The sequence below is a fragment of the Drosophila mauritiana genome, chromosome 2R (genome assembly GCF_004382145.1).
Source record: "Drosophila mauritiana strain mau12 chromosome 2R, ASM438214v1, whole genome shotgun sequence".
Classification (NCBI taxonomy): Eukaryota; Metazoa; Arthropoda; class Insecta; order Diptera; family Drosophilidae; genus Drosophila; species Drosophila mauritiana.
In genome coordinates, this window is record NC_046668.1 from 4,804,898 (window position 1) to 4,829,466 (window position 24,569).

Sequence of the window (24,569 nt, forward strand, 5' to 3'; positions counted from 1 at the left end):
GCTTCTATTGAGTGCATTATATAGTCTTGTTGCTCTTAATTTTTATGCAGAGTTGTAGCTCTTAAACTATACGAACTAGCACCTGACCAAGGGCACTTCCAACCATAAAAGAAGCAGAACATCGAGTGCTGGCAAAAACAAGGCTGAGGCATCTCTTTAAGATTCTGCCTTACTTTGGCTATTTTTAAAGGGTTCCGACAGCCATCGCACCCAGCCAGGTGTACTAAACATAAGTCAAATAAGTCTATAAATAAAAGAAATTGTAAGCAGAGGCCACGCGTGCACTCACAAATTATTCGTGGCAAATGAATGGGTGTAAGGAGCGTACTCATGAATGAAATTTAGCTAGCAGCGCCAGCAACAGATGGGTGCCAAAATGAAGGGGAAGGGAATTGGCAGAGCATCATCATCATCATCAGTGATTGCCTTTATCTGGTGGACAGCACATGCGCAGATTGGAGCACATGGTGGACTCCGTTTGCAAATCACTTTGTACTGAACTTGGCGCACTTTGCGGACGTCGCGGGTTCGTGTGGATCCCATTAGCGACGCAGACTTTGGCGCCGGTTCCGCCGATTTGGACTGTTTAGTCCTGTGCACGGATTCAGCGGCAGCGGTCGAGGTCGTTCGCTTGGTAGCCACACCGCATTCTGGTCGTGAAACGAAATTTCAAAACCGAAAAACCCGCATTCCGAACTCGCTTGGAGTTATGTTCTTTTGAAACGAGCTGACCGTTGCTCGGTTTGCTGTTGGCGCTCGCAAAGCAAATAGTTCCCGCGTTGGTTTGAAAGCCAAACACTCTTGGAATATTGTGTGATGAGCAGCTGTCTCTGCTTTTGATTCACAAACAAACAGTTTCGGGACAAGTGTTACACGCCGCGGAGCAATTGCAGTCGACTGGCACTCGCAAACAGGGGTAGAGTTCCCTCCCTGGCTGACTCGCGTCACTTTTTTCACAGAAGAGTAGTGACAGATAATCCTGCTGGTGAGTTTTGGATACATATGGTCCAATATTCCGGGGAGATTGGCAGTACGCAGTTCGTTTCGGTAACAAAAAATGTGTGCTCGCCAGAATATGAATCACCACCACCAACCCCATCAACATCCATCAAATTTACTCTTCTGACCCCCATCTTCCACCTTGTCTCGTGCCTTCTTAAAAACTCAGGAGATGTTGAAAGTTATTTCGATGTCAGGCATACTCAACATTTTAAATTGTTTATTTTCTTAGGAGGGAAACAAGAACTCTTTGTTTGAATGCGAAAAAGTTTGTTGTAATTAATTAAAGGACGTCAAAACGTGTCGTTTCCGCGAGGTTTTTCCATTTCTAATAAGTCTTGTTCTTGGTCATGTCTATGCCAACGGTACTTTCCAGCTTGTAAAGCTCAATTTTTGCATCAAAATTATTCAAATCATTTCCTAACTTCATATATTTAATTACCACCCTAATCAATTTGGAATTAATCATAATCCTCTGCGGACCTAAAAGCAAATTCTGGCCACGAATTATTTCATAATTTGACAGAGTATCTTGGGCGGTCAGAAGACAAAGGGAAATTATTGGGTCCTGTACTCCACCATGTTTTTATTAGGCCGCTGGGGTCCCGAATCTAATTAACCACTCGGGGCCTTGGACCCGGACCCGAGGCGTAGCAAAAGAATTTGAGGCAATCTTTTGAAAGTTCCAAATAAAGAACAGTTCCTATGTGCCCGGAACTCGGGCCTTGCCTTGAATTCCTTCGAACCCAAAAAAAAGAAACCTATTTGATGAGATTTCGTTCATGTCAGTGTCACATCGGCTAAATGTCTATTCCAGATGATTGGAGTGGATGCCGGCCGAGAGTTAGCATATTCGTTAGTCAATCAGTCGCCAAATCCACATCAGCAAAGATCACATCAAGGTTGTCACTCACCTTTGGGCTCCTGGAAGGTTCCTAACTCGGCGGGCGAAGCTATGGCCGTGTAATTAGGCAGCGCAATCAGTGCCAACGCCAGATATCCAGACCCTAAACCCATAAATATAAATATGGCTAATTAGTCCGTGTATTTGTATTTGTATTTGTGTAATATTGTGTTTGTAATTGTTTGTGGCGAGTGGCGCCGCCACGGAAATTATCACGCATACGACGCGTTGCACCGTCGCTCTTTATGTAATAGAAAAAGTTCCGCTGCAGAGGATATCCGTTGGAGTCTATACTATAATTTCCCGACCCCTACCTGCCGTCTAATTCTCCCAGGTGTCCCCGCGTGAATGTGGTTCGGCAACCCTTTCCATCTCCAATCCCCCTTTCCTAACATCGCCTTTCGGTGCCATAAAAGTTTTGCGGTTAACAAAATTGAAACGGCGCACGACGCCCACAAATCGCGAGTGTACGAGCCCGCAGGGCCATATTTGTTAACCGCCTGCACTTGACTATCATACGTTTATGATGTTTGGGCATAAACACTGAGATGAAAATCGTTCCCTAGAAATCAGTGTAAATACATCAATACACAAATACAATTTACAATCGCGTTTGAAGCGATTTCCAATATTTCCAAAGTACAGTCCCGCTTAGTTTTGAGATGAGACATATTTCTACATATTTCCCACTTCATTCTTCTCAGTGTATCTGCGTGTGACACATTTTCTCATGTTAGACAAAATACTGTGCGCTTGTGACGCTGCGAGCGGATTGAATTAATAATCTCGGAAAAGTTATCGGTTGTCAGCTGCTGGCCTCCGCCTCCATGGATGTGATCTAAGCATATTCTCTGTGATGACAGATGCAAATATTATGGTTAGTCCACATCCTTTTTACAGTGAATATTGCGTGGGTTAAACTGGTGTTAATGGACTACGTTATGCAAGGATTGAGGCTCAGCTCCAATCGGAAAAATCGGAGCTTAGTGCTGCCTAGCACTGTGATTAATTAGGCCATCAAGAGCAGAGAGCCCAATTGTGCAATCTTCCGACTTTACAAAATAACGTTGATTTGATTTCCAAGCCGAACCATTAATGTCAGCAAAGGAATTTTCAGAAACAATTTCCATAGCAACTTTTCCCGCCCGAGGCGTTTCGCAGCTCCCAGGGGTAGTTTGTCTCCGCTTTCCTCTTATTACAAGTTTTTGAACTTTTGCATTTTATTCTGAACATTTAATTGCCTACAGATTAGGAAGATTTTTGGCGTACATTTTGGTAGGTGTTTTAAAAAACACCGAACGTATGCACGGCTGTCTAAGGTGATGGCGTTCTTTGGTTCGAATTGCTCGATTTTCTACTTCACGCTGTGTACATAATAATAAATTATATTTTTGTTGCGAAAATGTCAATGCTACCCCACCAAATTGATATTTATGCCTACACAAAGCCATTTATACATTTTTTTGGAAACAAATGGCTGGGTGGCTTAAAGATTACGTTTTCCACCCTGCCTTCATTGATTGCTACATAATTTATTGATGAGAATTAATTGCTGACAACATTCCAATCTTCTTATGAAATTGTTGTTGTACGACTTCGTTTCCGACTTAAGCTCTTAAAACTGCATGACAAGTTTTATTTAATGACCGAAATTTAAAGGAAGCGGCTTAGATTGTTATCGACATTATCAATTTTCTTGGTTTCCCAATTTCATTTTCTGGAGCTATCAACGATTTAACTACTTTAAGGTTAGAAGAGTAAACTTGATTTGTTGCAAGAAATGTCACTGGTATATAAAAAGGTTGTCAAATGATGCCCATAAGATGGGAACCACTTAAAAATGTAAAGTAAAAATCCTTTAAAGGTAATAAAAATTATCAACAGATGGCGCTTTTTTCAAACAACTTGTAATGGAGTGACGGGTATCTGACAGTCGAAGCTCTTTTGCTTTTTTGCTCACTACAAGTGCGGCGGACTTAATTTGATACATAAAACTGATTAATGTCGGCACTGGTTATTAATGGCCATAAGGCTGCAGAGGCCCAGTGCTCAGGCTCATGCTCTGATTGCGGTGAAGATGAGCTCGGGCGAGCAGCATAATTAGGGTGATGTCCTTGCCGCCCGGAGTCCCCTGTTAGCTGATGAATATGCAGCGGGCCACGTGCTGCGTGTGCCGCAACCATTCGGTAAATGAATTCCGTAAAGCGGTCATTAGCTGGGCTCACCTCTTGCACAGGAAGCTCGGACTCTTAATTAGTTGATATGCCTTGTGGTACGACGCCGTCGACGCCTCCTGGTTTCTAATCGCACAGGATCTCTTACGGGTGCAAAACTGTGACAGCTGCTCCAGTCCTGTCTTCGAGTGTCATTTGGATGCAGCCTGCTGACGCAGAATGGAATTCAATTACCGCTCCAGTCAGCTGTGCCGATGGGAGCAAGACAAGGCATAATCAGGATATTAAGTAAGCGAAGGAGATGAGCGTAGGAAGCGACGCGCACGATTCAATCTGACGAGCCGTCAATTCCTGACACCCGACACATGCTCATTGAAGGCTGAGGCTCTCACGCGTGCACTGTCTGCCAAGCCGAGAGCCGCTCGAGCTTTGTCCAGGAGGCAGGACTCACCTGTCTTCCAAGAAGACATTACTCATTTGCTGCCTTTTATCCTCCGAGCGATATTATGCGCGCTTCGACGCCTTGATAAATGATAGCTGACGGCCGCACAATCAGCGACTGCGATTTTTTGAATGGGCTACTAATGCTGTAAATTTGACTGAATCTGGAATGGCCGAATGATTGATTGAGGGCCCTAATTCAATCATGTTTTTGCTAGTGTTGTCACATCGGAATCAACTAGTTAAAGGCGAGTGATAATACATTTTTGATTGACAAGGTTAGTCAAACAAGAAAAGTTGCTCCTCAGAATATATGATAGATGGGCCATCTTGTATTTGCCCAGGGCAGGTGAACCTGGTCGGAATACAGAGTTTCTCAGTCCAGCTTAAGTACCCGTACCCGACTACCCGATGTGGACTAACAAGCCAGTTGTCCTTCTCTCGGTTTCATTCATTCGGCCTCCTGTGCCGGGAGATTGACTGGACTCGTTTATCATAAAATCGTTCTCAGTTCTTCCCTTTTCAATCCTGCTGGGCCTGACTGGACACGGACTGTGGTCCGCTTGCCATAAATAATCCCGAGAAGCTGTTCAAGAAAGACCTTTGTATCTTGTATCTTTTATTCTTTTTTGTGCCTCACGCATTGGTCCCACCTCTTTCGTTCGGACCAACATTGTGCGTTTCGCTGGCTCCAATTTAGTTCGCAAATAATGCGATTCCAAGGGGGGCGTTGGGAAAACGAAAAAATTAAGTAAGGCAACAAATGATTAATTTGCATAAGGTTCTAATTTAAATTCGATGTTTTCCGAGGAGTCCAAGGTGCCCCATTGTGTGGAATAGCTTTATTTCCATCACGTGTAGCTGAATCTGGTTGCTTCACTAGCCGGCATTTTTTCCGTTCGGTTGGAATTCCATTTACTTTGGGCTGATCAAAAGTGACTTAAGCCAAGTGACTTAGGCTAAGCCACAAACCGCAACCGACTGTCTCACTACTCAAATGACAAAACAGCTTTTGAATGTGTGGAATAAAAATTAAAGCTACAGTTTATATTAGATACAACATTTTAAAGTTTATACCAATTGTAATGCATATTTTGAATTAACTTAGGTGCTACTATGAACTTGATAGAATAGAAAGACATCCAACTTGTATAACCCGTAAGACTTTTATAGTAAATATTGCCTGATCGCAATTGACACTTTCTGCTGCAGTTAGCTACTAAACCTTGTCCAGCTTAATAATTAAGAAGTCATATTCCAACGAGGGGATTTCAACAGCCAAAAGTGATGGGAATTATCAGTGGGAAAAGCAAAACACCTTGCCAATACTCATACATATACTGTCGAAAATACAAGAAAACACTAAAGATGATTGTGTAGTGATATTAAGTAGGATTCCGCATCTGAGCAATGATCGCCAGCGTCATCATGGCCATTAGAAGATCTGACATTAAGCAACGCAATTTCCCATAAACAGTCTACCGTAAACAATTTGGGGCACGGACATGGATGTCTGGGCGGGAAGGCAAATATTTACAAAACACTGCATTCTGATCGGGCTGAGTCCTGGCCAAATGGCTGGCGGGACCACATGAAATCAATTAAAATATTTGGCCAACTGCTTCCAGCACATAAAAATGCGTTGAGGGGCGAGCGTGGACCTGATAATAAAAAGTAATTGAAAGTGGCCGCGAGATGCGACCATAAAAACTGTGTTCCGCCGCGTGGCAACATGTAGATACGTATAAATACGTATTGATATATCCAGCGAGGGATGGAAACATGAACTGCTGACTTCGGGAAATAACAGCGATAATTGAAAATAATCCAAATAATAAAAGTAGGCCCCTGTTTATTTCGAAACCAATCACGCGCCAAGGGAAACCAAAACAAAGTAAAAGCCAAACGCTTCAATCAGAACGCGCCCAGTGAATCGTGGCCAGGGGATTCTGGTTCTCGAGGGAGCACTGATGGCACTGCTGGCACTGCTGGCACAGCTGTCCATCACATTGTCGATGGAATGCTCACTAGTCCGACGAAAGTGAAAATTAATTAAAATACTGAACGGTTTGGGTTTCTCGCCCGTTCTTCCCTCAATGAAAGTGCCAGTCCGCATATTTTTGGTTTTCCCCATTTCCATGGTGGTGCCAGCCGAGCAGAGAGCGCGGAATCCAAATATTTGCCAAATAATTAATCATGCCACTTTGCGGCCCGAAATCTCTGACAGATCAGCGCGAAATGCCTACGTCAGTACCAGTCAGTACCCCACGTCCAAGTCCAAGCCATTCTGCCTGCAAGCCACTGATAAAGACACGCAGGATGCTTAGGGCCCATGGCAGAGTGTCCAGATTCCAACAAATTTTTAAATACGCCGACAGCTGAAGCTGTTGCTCGTTGACTGATGGCCGCACCAGGCCCACGGTTCCTTTTGAATACCTCGCAAAACGTGGTGCAGGTGGGAGCCGGGCCACTGCTTTTGCACTGAGAGTTTAGTGCGCCGATTGGTCATCACTTCTGAATTAGCCTAATCAATTTTCGCCCACGCAGCTGTTCCTGCCGCACATCCACTCCCAACACGGAATGCTGCTCATAAATCAGTTTATTTTCGCCAGTCAGCGAGCCTTTGAAGGCGCAAGAGTGTCGCGGGTGGGCATGTACAAGAACTCGCTGTCCGTCCAGAAGTCCACCAGCGAACGCTGTTGCGGCCGGGCGTCCAGGTGCGCGAAGCACGTGGCGAAGAGCTGGCCCTGCCTGACGTGGCGCATATGCCCGGCCGCCACCTCCGACATGAATTTGTCCACCGAGGAGTCCTGACCACGGCTCCCACGCTCCGGCACCGCTCGCAGGCGCAGCGTGTGCGTCTCGGTGGTGTTCACGTCGACGAGCACGGTGGAGGTGGCCTGCCGGTTGTAGACACTACGGTTCGGCACGTTGTCCACAAAAACGTCGAAGTGGTCCACGCTGTCCAGGTCATGGGTGATCCATTGCAACGAGAGGGAGCCTCCGCTCAGCCTGCACGCTCCACAGATGCTCACCGGGTAACTGAGGCGCGCTGATGGAGGACGGCGGGTCCCGTGCAGTTCGGACTGAACCTGTCGGCGCACTTCCGACGCTACGCAGAGGTCCATGAAGAAGTTCTTGGCCAGTAGCTTCGCCTCTAGCCGCTTCTGTCCCTCGGGGGATTTGAAAAAGTCAGCCCTCTTGACCGCCCGACGCATGTCCTGGCAATGGTGGCAGTTGCAATTCTTCTGGTATGTCTGGCACCTGGAGGAGGCATCCTCGACACCGGCACTACTTTCTTCAGGCTGGCTGTTCCCCGCCTCCTCAGGGCTGACCAGAGCGAAGGCGTACTCTACATTGGCGGTGGTGTCCTCGCTCTTTTGGAGGGGGCTCTCTAAGGCGTTCGCCCGAGAACCTCGACTTCGGCGTCTGGGTGAACTCCGGCGGAAGCTCCTTCTTGATCGGTTTGATCGGGGGGAGGTTTCTTTCCCGGACTTGGTCGCTTTAGCCAAGTCCGCTCTTGAATTAGAGGTGGCCGAGATTTTGGCAGTCACCTTGGGTAACGGACTTTGCTTCCGTCTCAGACTCGATCGGCTCGAGCGCCGCGATCCCTCAGCAGAGTTAGGCCCAGATGAACTAACCATTGTAAATATGGGCCCCATTGCAGGTGCTGACTGCTTGATTCGAGGTGACATCTTGGGCGACTTTCTGGGTGAACTAGAGCGCGATGTCTTAAGTTTGTGGCGGAAAGATTTGCTGCTGGAGCGATTTCTCGAGGCGGGGCGTCCTTGTGTGTCCGCTATCTTCTCCTGATCGGTAGAAATCTTCGAGCGACTGTTGTCGAATCCGCTTCCCAAAGGATTCCCCGACGAGCTTGCCAAATTGCAAGTCACACTGTTCAACGCGGCGTTTGCGGAAGTGTCTGTTCGGTAGTCAGCCTCCTCAGTGAGACCCACTGGCGTGTAGCCAGTCAGGGGGGTGATGTCAGAGAGGAGGTTGGAAAGGTCGTAGTTCGTGTTATTGAATGAGTGGTTGGAGAAGTGTGAGGCGGGCGTCATCTGGGAGGTGCTGGGCACAGTAGTGCGGATGGGCGAGTCCGTCTGAAGCGTGTCATTGGACTTGCTCATGTAGGGATTCTCCTCGCCTACCGCCTGGGAGCAGGAGGATGTCAGCGAAGGCTTGGAATTGGACACAGAGCCGCTGCGTTTGATGAACTTGTGAAAGAGATGTTTTACAGATGTGAAGGACTCTCCTGCCCTGACCAGGGCCACTGTGTTCTTAAGGAACATCCTGATCGAGGTGGAGGTCGAATCGAAGTCAACTGTATCACGAGAGTTTGAGGATCCACTTTGAAGCAAGGCGCTGCTGTCCACGGCTGCCGTATCCTCGCTCACTGACAACCTCTCCGCGGAGTCCTCCTTATTTCGTTGGTTTACGGAACTGTTGCTGGCCGTGCTGGTGTTGTTCCGCTGACCCGAGGTAAGCGAGCTTTGGCTGCTCTCCGGGTTGACAACCACGAACACTGGCGCTGCGAGTTGCGTCCGAGCGCTTGGTCCGCTTTTGATGGAACTTTTGAGCGTGCGGCTGGGCATCGGGTTCCTCCTGCTGCGTGACGGAGCCGCAGGCATTTCGTCGGGCAACAGGATGCTCACCCGCTTGGACATACTGTTAATTTACGGCAGAGAGATTTGTGGTATCTTCTACGATTGCAAAATAAGTGTATCTATCGAAAGAATAGGTGTGTAGGCTTTCCCAAACTGCCAACTGACGCCCAGGCAACTTTACCCACCCTGGTGACACCAGGAGTCTGCCCCTTTTATACAATGCAAGAGCGGACCCGCATTCAATCATCTTTAATGACGACTAATGGCTGGACCCGCGGGCGAGGCCAGGACGTCCATCCGTGGACTTGACTTTGTCGCCGGAAGTTGGTAGCCGAGAGACCGGCCCGCGATTGCGCATAATTTTGTCAATGTGCGGAGCGTTCGGCGGGCGGGGCAAATTTGCATAACTCGCGGACCTTTCAGCTCGCATTAAATATGGCCAAGGCCAGCGTACGGGGTCCTCAAGCCCCCTGGTTATATTTGACTCTAATTAGAGCTGCAGGGGAAATAATGAGTTGCCGTTGAGCGTGGGGTCGTGCCGTCCGGATAGGCCGTGAATTTAACGGAGTTTGGGTGCACCTTTAAGCTCGCTTTTCTCGGAGGCTTATTATTCGGCCTGGCTGCTCATAAAAGAACGAATGAGTAACCGACACGCCGCATTGCACATACGCCTCGTCGCCGGAGCTACAACCGGAGCACGCAAGTGTATTAAATTATTTTTGCTTTATGATTTATCTAACACGTAGTACATACCCTGTCTCTCTCAGCATCCAAAGCTCGAATAAGGAGCACCGCATTTTTAACCACTTTTTTTTTGTATATGGAGTCACTGTGCTGTGGAAGCAGTAATACATCCCTGGGATAACATATAATATCTGGCTTTGCCTTTCGCTAAGCGGCTGCTCGCAACGGGGCATCCAAGACATCCCCTGCTCGGAACTGGCTGCGGGTGGCAAATGCTTATTTCACCAGTGTCCCGACATTTGAAATTGCTTAACGGATGGTTTTTATCTAGCACATACCAAAGTCAGCTCGTACAACAACGCTAAATCATGAAAAAATGTTATTCCTAGGCCAAATGGTTGCCTCAGCTGCGTTTTACAGTCTCATCGCCGAATTATAATACAGATAAAAAACACTCTAATGGAATAAACGAACGTCAAATAAAAAATATGGTGTATAATTGATTGAGGTCGATTGACGACATTAAGGGGCGTGTCTGGTCAGTCAAGTTTAATCATTTCTCTTGTTGATGGCCGTTGCCTGCCCAGTGATCCCATGGGACAGCCTCTTAAAGGAAATTGCTTGTCTACGACTAGGACTAAGCGAAAAATTTAACTTTTCCGCTTTTGCCCATGAAAAACCTATCCGAAAGTTTGATACAGGAAGGAAAAAGTTTGCTGATTTAGAAAAAAAGACTGACATATTCTTTGTTGTTGCCAGCAGCTATTTGACGTTTTCGGACACTTTTTTTAGTTGACTCGCGAAGTGCATCTATAGTGGACAACATTGAAAAGTCAGCAGAAGGGCGGACTTTTCACTTTAAGCCAGAAAAGTTGCTCTTTCGAAATGTAACCCTTTTAAATATGTTAAGTTGAGCGGGTGATAAAATCACATAAGCTAAGACCCCAACGATTAAATGTGCTTAGCCATGTGTTACGATTTTTCTACTCCAATTCTCCTCAAGACATGTGTTAAGAACTTTAAGCCTGGGCAAGAGTTCTATTTGCCAAAAATTACCCATGCCTCGGCAAAAGAGATTGGCATCGGCAAGGCCATGGATAAAACGCAATACACGACCTGAAGAGAAGATGGCGTCGATAAGTCGAAGTTTAGATACCCTTGCAAAAAATACAAATCTGTATATTTAAAGAAAGAACGCTTTAGTCGACTTCCTCGACTATCAGATACCCCTTACTCAGACAGTAGGAATGGTCCTGCAGGCTCAATCTTAACTTTCTAGCTTAGGTTAAGTCCCGAGATCACAGCGTTCATATGGGGCGATAAATGTATAACATTATATAGGATTTATATGCTTCCCAATTTACTACTTTGTTAACTTCTGTCTGAAATCAATATACCCTCTGCAATGGTGCAATACACAGTATGCATGACCTCCGGTCATAGCTGATGCATTATTTAGATTCAAATTAATTTTGCGGATTCAGCATGTGCAAGGTGATTTCCCGTAAATAAGTGATTTAATGAATGCACCAGACGGACTCCACAAAGCTCCCGGGAATGCACTTTCACTTAGCCTGGCTGATTAGATTTTCCAGAAATAGTCTCACGAGCTGAAACTTGATGGAATTTCATTTGGCGAATGGGGGGACATGGGAGGAATGGGAGGCGCGCACTCGTAGGCCACAATCCAAATAAATAAATAACGAAAAAGAAATCAATGGCAGCTCACCAAGCGGCAACGATAGCTAGGATCGAATCGAGGCGAAATTGAAACAGCATCGGGACAACACCCTCGCAAGCTGAAAGCAGCCCAGATAAACCCAGATAAGTCTGTCTTAGTCGGGCGTCAGGCTCGGCGCTGCTTTCTTTTTAGGGGATAAACGCATTTGGTTGCGACTTGAAAGTATTGGCTTCCGCACGAATGTTTTCGTATTAGTGGGATTGCGGGTCCGGAAACGGCAACTAAGCGCCGGGTGAGCGTGAAAGATAATCACGGCCGAGGGGGAGAAGGGAGCGCCACAAATAATTGGATGTTTGAAAGACTCCTGATTGCCGCACAGCAGATTCTGGCCGGGGGAATATTTCGAAATTTATGATTATTGGCGTTGTAAATTCGTGTTAAATGCACTCATGGTCAGCGATTGCATGTTAAGGAGATTCTTTATTATGCCGATACGCACTTAGGCCCTACACAATGCACACGACACGGTTCAGCCTCCGATGCCGGAGTCATAAATTCCTTTTGCCCACCCCGATGCACACGCTGCGTATGCGTGATATTTATGCGCCTCATAGGTAATGCATTCGCCTGCGTAGATAAGCCGCAGCGCATCGTGTGCTTTACGGACAGGCAAATGCACACCGATTAAAGTTTAACTGAATTAGTCTGAACTGACGGAACCGCTCTCTCTCTTTCTCTTCCTATCTCAGTTGCTTCCCCAGCAGCTTCCGGCGCCAACTGGCGAAAGTCATGCAGAAGCTGACGGGCAACCGCCCCAGCGAGCTCAGTGGTCACGACCAAACACAATGTGCAAAATAAAACAAGAGCCCGTGGCAACACCAGCAGCAACATCATCGACATAAGCGCAGAGGACCAGGCAGAACCTGCAGCTCTCGGCTTTCGACGGACGCACGGCGGCAGACCCACGGAAACGGAAGTGGCCAAAGCGAGGCCATAAAACGCCACGCATAGAAACAGCATTGAGACATCAGGCCCAGGAGCAGTTCCCTCCCCCTCCCTCCCAACATGTATGCCTCCCTGATGGACGTGGGCCAGACGTTGGCAGCCAGGCTGGCGGATGGCGAAGGCAACGGGGCCAACGACAGCGGACTCCTGGCAACGGGACAAGGGCTGGAGCAGGAGCAGGAGGGTCTGGCGCTGGATATGGGCCACAACGCCAGCGCCGACGGCGGAATAGTACCGTATGTGCCCGTGCTGGACCGCCCGGAGACGTACATTGTCACCGTGCTGTACACGCTCATCTTCATTGTGGGAGTTTTGGGCAACGGCACGCTGGTCATCATCTTCTTTCGCCACCGCTCCATGCGCAACATACCCAACACGTAAGTGGATATATCACGCGCTGCGGGGGTCCCGCAGAAGGTGGGCACTGTGGCAGTAGGCAGGGGGCCCTGGAATAACATCCATTGAAGGTCTTCCGCTTTGATACGGTCTGTTTCTTTGGGGACCGCCCTCTCCGGGCCATAAATAATAATGTCTTTATATTATGTGGTCGCACATTTGGACCTAAAATGAGCCCGTCACTTCGCGATGGAGGGCGGCAGTTGCTACTCCAAATTCATGGACAGCCTTATAGGCTACATTTCATTTTATTGTTTCAGTACAAATAACATCGTGCCCCGAAGAGTGAATTAAAAAAAGGCTTTTAACTCCTTGAAGCTAACAGCAAATGTGATGACAAGCCATCTGTTGTCTGCGATTTCCGACAATAAACTAACATTTCCGGCGAAAAATAAAAACATTATCTGGTTTCGGCTTTGAATCCGCAGATAGTCAACTAGCTCATCTCGATTACCAAGTTGACAGTCCTCGTGCTCGTAAACATTCGAAAACTTAGAAAAGTTTTGCCCCTACGCAATGTGGTCCTACAAGCCGGATTCCACATTCATCTCTGACCATTTACAAGCTGTATTCTGTGCCATTTTTATTGTTTTCGATTTTGACAAGAAAACTACGAAGCAGAGGCAACCCGACAGCTGGCGGTGGATCTCTGGTTGGAGGCCGTCTGCTATGCAAATGTTTATTAACTTTTGAAACTTGTGCTTGTAACAGAAATTGAAATGCACATTAAATCAAAAGTTTCTGGGCCAAGATGTTGGCTTGACAGCAGTCGCCAAGGAAGCCATTGCCCGCGTTTGGCAGCCACTGTCTCCCGCCCTTCGCTTTGGAGCAACTTAATCTGTAGGTGTAAGTGGTCATAAGTTTGCATTGATTGCCCGAAAACTGCCACCACACTCCAACGGAGTGCCTGATTGCAGTGAGCCACTAGTTGGGTCAGTAATTGTGGTGGCCAACGTAATCGTCCTGCCATTGGTGGAAAGTTAGCAGTTTGCTCGACGGCTTTGTCGCGACTGTTTGTCTAGACACGATGACTGGGAACGTGTCAGGTTGGAATTCACGTCACATGCAATCAGCCAAATCCAGCAGTTCTAATGATTCCCCCGTCCGAGGGCTCAACACTCGTCCTGGCTGGTTCACAGGAGGTCGTTGGTGTCAATGTCAAGCTGTTTTGCTCTCAATCGTTCATTTGCTCTGAACAGCATTCGGTTAAAAACGGGTTGGGGCGCATGTAGCATGGCATGTGTAGGTGTCAGGACCTTTGCAAAGGATTTTGACTTGGCCTTGAAAAAAACAAAGGCATTCCAGGCCAAAGGCACCTCGTTCCGGGTGAAAGGACATCGAAACCGACTGGGTTCAATTGCAGTTATCTATACGATAGTAACCCATTGCCGATTTCATTTGTGTACTTCCAGATACATTCTCTCACTGGCCCTGGCTGATCTGTTGGTTATATTGGTGTGTGTACCTGTGGCCACGATTGTCTACACGCAGGAGAGCTGGCCCTTTGAGCGGAACATGTGCCGCATCAGCGAGTTCTTCAAGGACATATCCATCGGGGTGTCCGTGTTTACACTGACCGCCCTTTCCGGCGAGCGGTACTGCGCCATTGTAAACCCGCTACGCAAGCTCCAGGTGAGTCCCTGTCGACCGATACTTCGGAGTGTGCTAACACATATCCTTCCTTCCCCAACAGACCAAGCCGCTCACTGTCTTTACTGCGGTGATGATCTGGATCCTGGCCATCTTGCTGGGCATGCCTTCGGTTCTTTTCTCCGACATCAAGTCCTACCCTGTGTTCACAGCCACCGGTAACATGACCATTGAAGTGTGCTCCCCATTTCGCGACCCGGAGTATGCAAAGTATGTTGATACCACCGCCTTCCCCCGCCCTCACTTGCACTAGATCCATATGTCAAATGTTAGGGCCTGGCCATTACCTTGCGCGAGCCTCCGTTCCCATCAGAGGGCATTAATCATTAGTGCACCACCAACACCCACCAGCTGTCAGTTCCGCCAGCCGATGCAACTGCTATTACCTGCTCTTAAGAACACCTCCGCACGATGCCGTGCCTCCTCCTTATTGACGTGCTTAAGCTCGCCAGCCTGGCAAGTTGAACTTAATTCCTTTTCCCATCAATGTAGCTGCCGTGGCGCAAGCTGGAAATCCTTTCGTGCGGCTGGCGTCAGCTGTTGCCACATAATCTGCTTGTGATGTAATTTACACAGATCCTGAATGAAGGAGGGGGCAATGGACGCCACTGAGCAGCTGGGCAGCTGAGCAGCTGTAGTCGCCTCTCAACTGGTCGCTAATTTTTCATTTACGGCATGCCGACATGCTTTATTTTTATGCCACTTGGTGGCATGTGTTTCGACCACACTAAGAGCCGCAAAATAGCGAGGAAATGGAGTTCAGAGACGCCTTCCTCTTGATTATATGGCTCTCCCAAGCAGCGGCGGAATTTAATGTCGTCCATTCGGGCATTCTTAACACTCTGTCATGTCGCCCGAATATTCGAGAGAGTTCGCCAAGTTCATTATTGGGAGGGGAAATTGAAAATTCGACCTTCAGCCTCCATGGAAACTCTTTTATTTTTCTTCAAAAAGCAGACCAGGCTTACTGATAATCTGCATGGTTCCGGGTAACTCTCTTCCAGGTTCATGGTGGCGGGCAAGGCACTGGTGTATTACCTGTTGCCGCTGTCCATCATCGGCGCGCTCTACATCATGATGGCCAAGCGGCTCCATATGAGCGCCCGCAACATGCCCGGCGAGCAGCAGAGCATGCAGAGCCGCACCCAGGCTAGAGCCCGGCTCCATGTGGCGCGCATGGTGGTAGCATTCGTGGTGGGTAAGTCATCGCATTCCGCATTCCGCACTCCGTCGTGCTACTGCTCGCGTCCCGCATCTTAATCGGCTCCATGGACACTCTAATTGGCTGACACTGTCCTTGCAGTGTTCTTCATCTGCTTCTTCCCGTACCACGTGTTCGAGCTGTGGTACCACTTCTACCCAACGGCTGAGGAGGACTTCGATGAGTTCTGGAACGTGCTGCGCATCGTTGGATTCTGCACGAGGTGAGTGGCGGGAGCAGCAGGACGAGCAGCAGCGCGTTTTCAGCAGTTTTCGGCTACCAGAGGGACATTTTTCTAGAGTCGATGCTTGCATTTGCCATGCAAGGATCCCTCGAGGGTTCAAAATTTATGGTCGCCACCGCTCTGAGTCACACCAATTCGTAAAAGCAATTGGAAGTGATTTGGTGCATGCATATGCTCTTCAGGGGGGTTTCCTTTAAAGCTTTATAAGCGCACTTTCGTGGCAGTGCCCCTGGCTTTTGACTTAATTTTAAATTAAAACCGATTATGCATGCGAGCCCCACTCTCCTAACTTTTACCAGTACATTTATTTTTGTTGACAGTACGCCCCCTCCCCCACTATTTTGTGTCCTTCCCCCTTTTACCCTGGAAACCAATTTGGGCGTCACTTAGCGCAGTAAAACTCGAAAATAATGTGTCAGCAATTTGGTGGCTTAATTCACTGCCGCGCGTCGTCAAAGCCATTTGCATTCTGGCCAAATGGGTGGACGTTAAATCCAGTATAGTGTCACAGAATAGACAGACCATCTGAGGAATGGTCTAGCCACACATTCGCTACCACTCGCATCCCAAACGAATGACTTATACTCCTTAAATGCAAGTTGCTGTGGGAATAATCTTCATGCATCCATTTCTATAAGTTGGGTTGAATGTCTGTAGCAAAGTACAAAAGATATTCTCGATCCTCTCGATATTGTGTACTACTTACACTTCCATACCACTTGCAAGCTCTTTCTAAAAGGTATAAATTTCAGAAATTTTCAATACTTTTGGAATTATGAAACAAACGAAGATTGGAGTTGAATCGTAACTGGTAGAAGAACTCGCTTCCAACCTTACAGACATGGCTATATCGACTTGGCTGTGATATTGATCAAAACATATCATACTCCATATGGTCGCAAACTGAGTTGAAAACATCTAACTGAAGTCACATACCCTCTGGCAGGGAATGAAAAATGTGTTAGCTCCTTTTCACTGCCAAAACTAGAATCGTTCATTGGCACTAACCTGACCGAGTGTTTTCAATTTGCAGCTTCCTGAACTCGTGCGTCAACCCCGTGGCCCTCTACTGTGTGTCCGGGGTGTTTCGGCAGCACTTTAATCGCTACCTCTGCTGCATCTGCGTCAAGCGGCAGCCGCACCTGCGGCAGCACTCAACGGCCACTGGAATGATGGACAATACCAGTGTGATGTCCATGCGCCGCTCCACGTACGTGGGTGGAACCGCTGGCAATCTGCGGGCCTCGCTGCACCGGAACAGCAATCACGGAGTCGGTGGAGCTGGAGGTGGAGTAGGAGGGGGGTCTGGTCGGGTGGGCAGCTTTCATCGGCAGGACTCGATGCCCCTGCAGCACGGAAATGCCCACGGAGCTGGTGCGGGCGGGGGATCCTCCGGACTTGGAGCCGGCGGGAGGACGGCGCCCGTGAGCGAAAAGAGGTGAGGCACGCTTATTGTGGAGCTGCTGGAGGAGGAGGAGGTGGTGGTATCCTTGCAGGCCGACGAGCAGCTCTGAGCGGAAACAATTGGCCTGTGATCTCACTGTGTGCTTGCACCACTCGCATTTCGAATCTCGCACTCTGCACTCCACACAATCCCCCTGGTACTGTCCAGCATGGCTGGACTCTTTGGAAATCGCATCCGCGCCAGGTTCAATAGGTTAAACAACGATTATCTATAACCAAACTGCATCACTAAGTATTTGCTCCTACTGTTGTTGTAACTAGATAAAGGGTATGGGATGATGCAAACGACAGCACATCACTAAACTCCATTTCGCTGTATATATATATATGTATGTACCAAGCAAACTTTTGCGCATAAATACACATTCAATGTAATGTTATCCTGTTCTATATTATGTGTTAATTAAGTAAGTCCCCAAGCTCATTAAGTGTAACTCGTTATTACCTGCCTCGGTGCAATAAAATAGTATTATTAAAGCTACGGAGCTAGGATCCCATATAGAAACACATGCCTAGCTCATTTTCCAAATATAAATTGCATATATCAATAGGCTAAGCGGATTTCAGAATAAGATTAATGTAAATAAATGGATTCCATAAATGTAAAAAGCTTGTATATTGCGCAGGATATTTTGCATTTTTATAGCCGAAGACCTTTTGGCTTGTGGAGCGTACGGAAAAAGGTATGGTACCTAAATACTGAAATTAATGTACCATCTGCTTAGGTATAAAGAATATTTAGCAAATTATAAATTTCTTTCGTTTTTCAGCTTTATAAATCGTTACGAAAGTGGCGTAATGCGCTACTAACTAAATGGCGGTACCGAAACACCAGGAAACGTTAACCCATAACCCATCGTACAAAGCCTACGGATGAGTTCGATTCAATATTGATATTAAAAGTGTAAATTGAAATTACAAATAAATCAACATTTTATGTATTGAAGACTTATCTATCTTGGTTCATTACCTTTGCGGAATTCGAAAGCTGCGTGCATTGCTCAACACTAATGCGAGGATGATTTATCCAATTTGTGAAATCGTATGCTACCGCAACGCCCCTAAAGAGCGAATAGCAACCTTAACTTGTTTCGATATTCCAATTTATTTAGGAACTCGGCCGAACCGAACCACCCTTATCATGGCTAAATCGCCAAATTGCTTTGAAGTTTTGGCCCATTGAAACAACTACAAATGCACAAGCTCCCTTAGCACTCCCTTCCAGTCCCACCCACTCTTTCACACTACCAAAGCAATTTGTGTATTTGGACAAAGGAAATCGGCAGGACGAGCCCAGAAAAGACAATAAATACAATCTGGCCCCAAGCACACGCAAAATTTCATTATGGCATGCCAATCAGGAGGTCACAGGCCACAGCCACCGGAGTCGGTGTATGTAAATTGGCCAAACACGGCATGTATTACCAGAGGACATCCCGTCCTCACAATCGCAGGATGTCCCTACAAATGTCGAGTCCATAGTTATTGACATCCAATAAGTGGGACCTCAAAATGCCCTCGTTCACAAAAAAAGGATGCTGTCCATCCGCTGGCCAAGCAGCCGATCGACCTATCGCCCCCCCTAAATCACATCTGAACTGGACCGTCAGAAAATGCCGGCCCTGTACCGAACTGCGGGTCCAAGCAAATGGGGCATCATTCGGTCCTGCACTGTGGGGGTCAAAGGGCATTAGATTTATGCCAACGTAACTGAGTTCACCGCAGCCTGCTGCCGTCAAAGGTAAATGCGACTACCACCGGCTACAGCCGCAAATGCGGCGTTGATTCGCAGGCAACTAGGCTCCGATTTGGAACAGCGATGGCGATGTCCATCGCACAATTAGCTAATTTCACTCCACCCGCCGTCCAGTGAGTGAGTGGTCTGTCCTTTCGGGGTTGAGCAGGATGCCACTGGTTGGGTCGGTTGAGTTGGGAGTTTACGACCATCGAAAGACAGGGAGCCATTAAGGTAGTAGTGGCACGTTAAGTAGGACCAGCTCATATCCCAATACCAATAAAGCCTACTACGGAAAAGGTATAAAACTGCGGACGACATTCCCCGTCATTTGGTTTATAGACAATGTTAAAAATTCACATATTCACGCCCGTTGGTTTGTCTTCAGCTGGGACAAACAAACGTGCGGAAGGAAGGAAGCTCATGTGTGGGCTCGTCGTAATGAGATGTTCGAGCGTGGAGGAGTCCACGAGGACTCGATAGACTCACCTACAAGTGCTTCTAAGTGATCTATTGGGTGGACCAGGAAAGCACAACGTTCGTGGCATCGATGGCGAACTAATAACTAACAATTAGTCTGCTCTCCACCTTCTGGGATCTTATCTTTTATGTGTTCACGCATTCATAAGTCCTCATTATCAAAGGCACGCCTAAATACAATTGCTTTTCCTGTTGCGGCTGCTACTTTCCCTTTTATGTTGGGCCCACTCGCCGGCTGCTATTCCGCCTTTCGAATGGCTGGAATACGGATAGGGATGCTTCCCATTGGTGACATCCTTTAACTTAAGTGCTGGCGGCAATGCAAATGCTTGCAAATAGCTCAGTTATTCCATGGCACAGTCTGCTAAGGAGAACCCTCTACTTAAAGACATGACACAAGCGCACAAGGCCCAAAATATGTATCTTATTTCGAATACCCTTCAACACAAGTATCTGAATAGTGGATTATACGATTAAAGGCGAGCAAATGGTAGGTACACATACTTGTCTTGCTCCATGCGACCTTGAACCCAAAAAGACATATTTGAAGTGAGATTTTGTGAGGGCATTTCAGTTTCGGCTCCAATTTTGGGGTCTTCTCGCCTTGTTAATTGCAGACCCTGCGGAAGGAAAAAGGGAAGAAAGGACGAAGGTCGAAGCAGATGTCTAACACAAGAGAAAAGTCAACTCTTCATGTCCGTTTATGACCGACAAGCGACAAATGTGTTGATTGCTAGTAAATTCTTATTTGGATTCTGACCACTGGTCGTTTGTGGGCCAGCAAGTCGTCCGTACTTTCTTGGGATTTAATAAGGGACCCAAACTGGCGTTTCGGCTATCAAATTATCCAGAATTAAGCTTCAACCATTCGCCATTACCCAAACCATATATCATCGCGATTATTTAATGAATTTTAAATGAACCAGACGCCCTTTTCGGCCCTTTTCAAGTTTATTGAATTTCACTCGCAAGTATCTAATTTCGTTTGTTCGCATTCGCCATTGCCATTAAATTAAAATCAATTGAAATCGTTTGCCGCGGGGAGGCAGGGAAAGGGGAAACTGAATAAGTTATGAGGCTAGGATTAAATCGCAAGAACGCACGAATTTAGGAAGGAGAAATGCCAATACACTGCGCATTTTTGCACGTAGGACCAACGATGATGCCTACATTCGTAGTTAAGCTCTCGAACTATCGATAGATCGCTGAGCTCGATCCTAAGTACGCAACTCTGACCCTTAATATATATGCATAAGTACATATATATGTACATCTGTTTACATCACCCAGGGAACTTGTTCAGCATCGTTAATATAATCAAATCAGCACACTTTTCATGCGCAAGGTATCTCGCGCGTTTTTTGGGTCGCGAAGCGGGACTCATATAATAGGCTTATGCGTCGCCAAAGCCGGCTTAAATGCACACGCACTTTATTTAAAGACAGTTTCACTGAAAGAACAACAATTACGCGGCAACATTTAAGAGCAGGCGGATGGTCAAATACCATACCAGAAAACATCAATGCCAAAATGTACATACCTTTGGAGTTAATTGATCGGTGCTGAATCCAATCTACTTGACACTTGGCGGTGTAAATACCATTGATATCATAGTTTTCATGCATTTTCAATGAATAAAATATGGAATTTAATGTCAGTCAAGAGCAGATTAGCATAGAGAAACCGGAAATGCCGCGACTCGTTTCCGTGTGGGCAAACGTGAAAGAACGTCCTTGCGAAACGGTGCCCTCGTCACCTGTCTTGTGCGTCATCGAAAATCAAATGAAAAGTAATTAGTCAGGACGTTTTCCCCTGCCGCTTGAGTTTTCGCCGCGTTCGGCATTAATGGGATTTACTTGAAAAAGACTTCCAAGCTGATTTCAGGCATCCGAAGCAACTTTTGGCACGAATAATGGGAGCAATGCCGGAAAATCTCAAAAACAAAGAAGGTCGAGTAAGAGGCTTTCTTTTCCTTTATATCGCCCAAAAGCAACATACTTCAATATTTCGCAACCCTTTTAGCATTCCCATAAACTTTCCGACGGCAGTCGAACTTGTGTTTGTTGTTTTAGCCGCATCGCATCACCATCACCATAGAGCCATTAAAAGTCAATTGGGCCAGAAATGCAAAGAGCCCCAGTCAGACAGTTTAGAGTCGTCGAGTTCGAGTATTCCGCCAGCGCACATGTGTGCCAGCCGCACAACTTTCCGGCCTCTCGGAAAATAACGCAAACATCCAAGGTCCTGCCCACGTGTGAGCACTGAGGCCCACATATTTCGTCCCGGCAACATTCCGCTAAATTGACTTCAAACTTGCAAAGTTGGCCCACATCCCGAAATATTTGGTATTGGCACGAATCCATTTATGTAAGGGGCGTGCCTTCAGATTGCCGCCACCCGTCGCCCGGGGTAACGAATAGTCCTGCATCTGGGCAGTTTAAAGCTATATTCGGTTACGGCATCCAACTTGCCAACTACCACATCGATTGATTGCGAGCTCAGGGCGCCACAAGGAGCATTGTTGGGAAACCGCGCCTTCATAGCTCCCATCTCAACTTCTCCCCGGCGCGGGACATGCCACAATGCACTTAATTTCCGACATCTCGGACTGTCCCAACTGGGCGCACTCCTTTGTTGCTAGCCCTGGCCAGCGATACACATCTTCGCCGGAACCCGAGGGATCCGCTGCCAGGACCAGACCAGAGCAGAGCCAGTGAATTGCCTGCCTTCTTTACGATTATGGGCCACTCTTATTGTGTTCCAATCGTAATAAGGCTCGTTGCGGCGTTCACCATTCAATGAGTATGCAAATAACGCGCAGCTCGTTTTTATGGCCGCGGACAGCTGACACTCCAGGCCACGGGGATCCAAGGACGTGTCCAATGCTGTCCAAATGAGCAAACATCCATCCTTGGATCGGTTGATTCGATTGTTTCGGGGTTCAACTATTGACTTACCATTAGGCGGATGGTTCTTCGGGCACAAGGACCTTGTTAGCATAATGATGAGCAATGTCCAAACAAGCTATTGGCAAATAGTTGCGAGTTAATTTCTATGTCGCCAAATCTGGCCCTGCAACTTTTAGCCCGATTTATAAGCTTTTTGCAAATTGCAACATTATCACGAGCGCTGAAGTTTGCTCTTGCATTAAAAATTCCGAGCTCTGCTCCGGCAAACATTGTCAGCCCACGATGTCCAACTTTTGGGGGCTGTCAAAGCTCACTCGCTGAAATTGCGACGATGGTAACCAGAGCGAGGCGCCAACTTCCCGAGCCAAATTATTTGTCGGCAAACAAAAGTTTCGTGGCGCGTATCTGGAAAAGCAAAACCGACGGAAAAACTAAAAGGTGCCCACTAACCGTTGATGGAGGTGGAGGTGCTGGTGGGGGCAACGTAGGGATGAAATTAAAATTTAATCTAAAAGATTGCGGAATTCTGGTAGTGTTAGTCGCCCCATCGCTTTTCGTCGGCCAGGTTTTCCACTGACATCCAAGTTTCAATCAGCACGCGACCTATGCTTGCGTCACGCCGAGCCATCAGTTTCCCTAAAAGATGCCAAAGATGATACCAGGACGAAATTCGGCATCACCATTCCGAGTGCGTGTGCATGCCGTGAAGGCCGTCCGACCGGGTTGGGAGATGGGAGTTGCCTTATCTTCCGGCTGCCTTTATGGCAGCCTCGAATCAGGACGCGTGTTCGCGTTAGAAACCGCTTCGAAGTTCGCTGGCTGGTATCTTAGTATTAACCTGCTCGACTTTTAGTTCGAAAAAGAAATTAAAAGTTTTTAGTCTGCTGTAGTTCAAATGAAATTGTAGGACTTGGCGGAGCTCAAAGCTCATGCTTTAATTTAGGTAAGGAATTATCACTCCAAATTCAAAGATATGCCAGCGACTCGCGAGTACAACTTCGACTTAAAGCCTCCGATGCTGGGCAATTTTCTGGCGTTTCGGGTCGACTAGCTGAAATTTTGATTTAAACATTACATTTTAAATTAAACATCTCATGCAATTAAAACTTCAACTATGTTAATAATCTCAACATTGGTGTGGGATGTTTTACATTATATGAATTAAGCTCTGCCCATATTTTCTTCTGCTTTTGAATTTTTAAAACAAAACAGAATAATTATGTAGTTGCTGGACTATCAGATGCCCGTTGTTTATCTAGAAGCGAGTGGCAAATTTTAAAATTTTTTAGCAAATCGATAGGATAGGCAAGGAAAATTATAAGATCAAGAACTAAAATTTTGGAAATTGCGGGCGTGGAAATTTTCTGAAACAAACTTAGATTACGAAGACGTCTCCACCATCTACCATTAGTTGAGCTTAGGCTCAACTTTCTAGCTTTTATAGTCCTGTATATCCTGTAGAATTTGAAATACTACACCCCTTACTCTTTCTCTAAATTAAATATATGAATAAATTAAATTTATAATTATAAAAATTTAATTCTAGTTCATGAGAAATATGAGTTCATAGGCATATGAACTTTAGATGCTACACAAATGATATTTTTTATGTGTGTCTTATATTATATGGACAAAACTTTTTCGACAGAAGCATACTTAAGATGAATAATAACAAACTATTTATGGCTACAATACTAATTTATCTCTGTTGTCGTACATAAACGTTTTTCAAAGGAAATCCATTGTACGTGTAGAAATAGGTTTCTCAACAACTATTTTGATTTTATACTATTGATAACAAAGTGTATGTAAAGCAAGTTCAAACCATGAGTAGATTCAACCTAAGTGCTGCTAAAAAAGTATTTGTATCTAGTCTAAATATGTTTAAAAACTACTCCAACTTTTATTTTTGTTATTAAACATATGAAAATGTTTTACTCCTCTAGTAACTGGCATATAGTATTAGCCCACAAAAATGCTAAGCCCCTGATCCACAAC

The 24,569-nt window shown here is 46.5% G+C and overlaps 2 protein-coding genes across 2 annotated transcripts; one reads left to right on the forward strand and one right to left on the reverse strand.

Annotated features, from left to right (window-relative positions):
- Positions 1 to 613: 613 nt before the first annotated feature.
- Positions 614 to 18,325, forward strand: LOC117137773 (neuropeptide CCHamide-2 receptor). Its single transcript, XM_033299395.1, has 8 exons — positions 614 to 985; positions 12,237 to 12,869; positions 14,301 to 14,520; positions 14,582 to 14,748; positions 15,543 to 15,736; positions 15,842 to 15,962; positions 17,017 to 17,421; positions 18,218 to 18,325. Exons 2-8 carry the CDS (start codon positions 12,553 to 12,555, stop codon positions 18,255 to 18,257), a joined length of 1,464 nt encoding a protein of 487 aa, XP_033155286.1. The 5' UTR covers positions 614 to 985; positions 12,237 to 12,552; the 3' UTR covers positions 18,258 to 18,325.
- On the reverse strand, positions 6,351 to 9,293 carry LOC117137772 (uncharacterized serine-rich protein C215.13). Its single transcript, XM_033299394.1, has one exon. The coding sequence runs from the start codon at positions 9,180 to 9,182 to the stop codon at positions 7,131 to 7,133; it is 2,052 nt and encodes a 683-aa protein (XP_033155285.1). The 5' UTR covers positions 9,183 to 9,293; the 3' UTR covers positions 6,351 to 7,130.
- Positions 18,326 to 24,569: the final 6,244 nt, after the last annotated feature.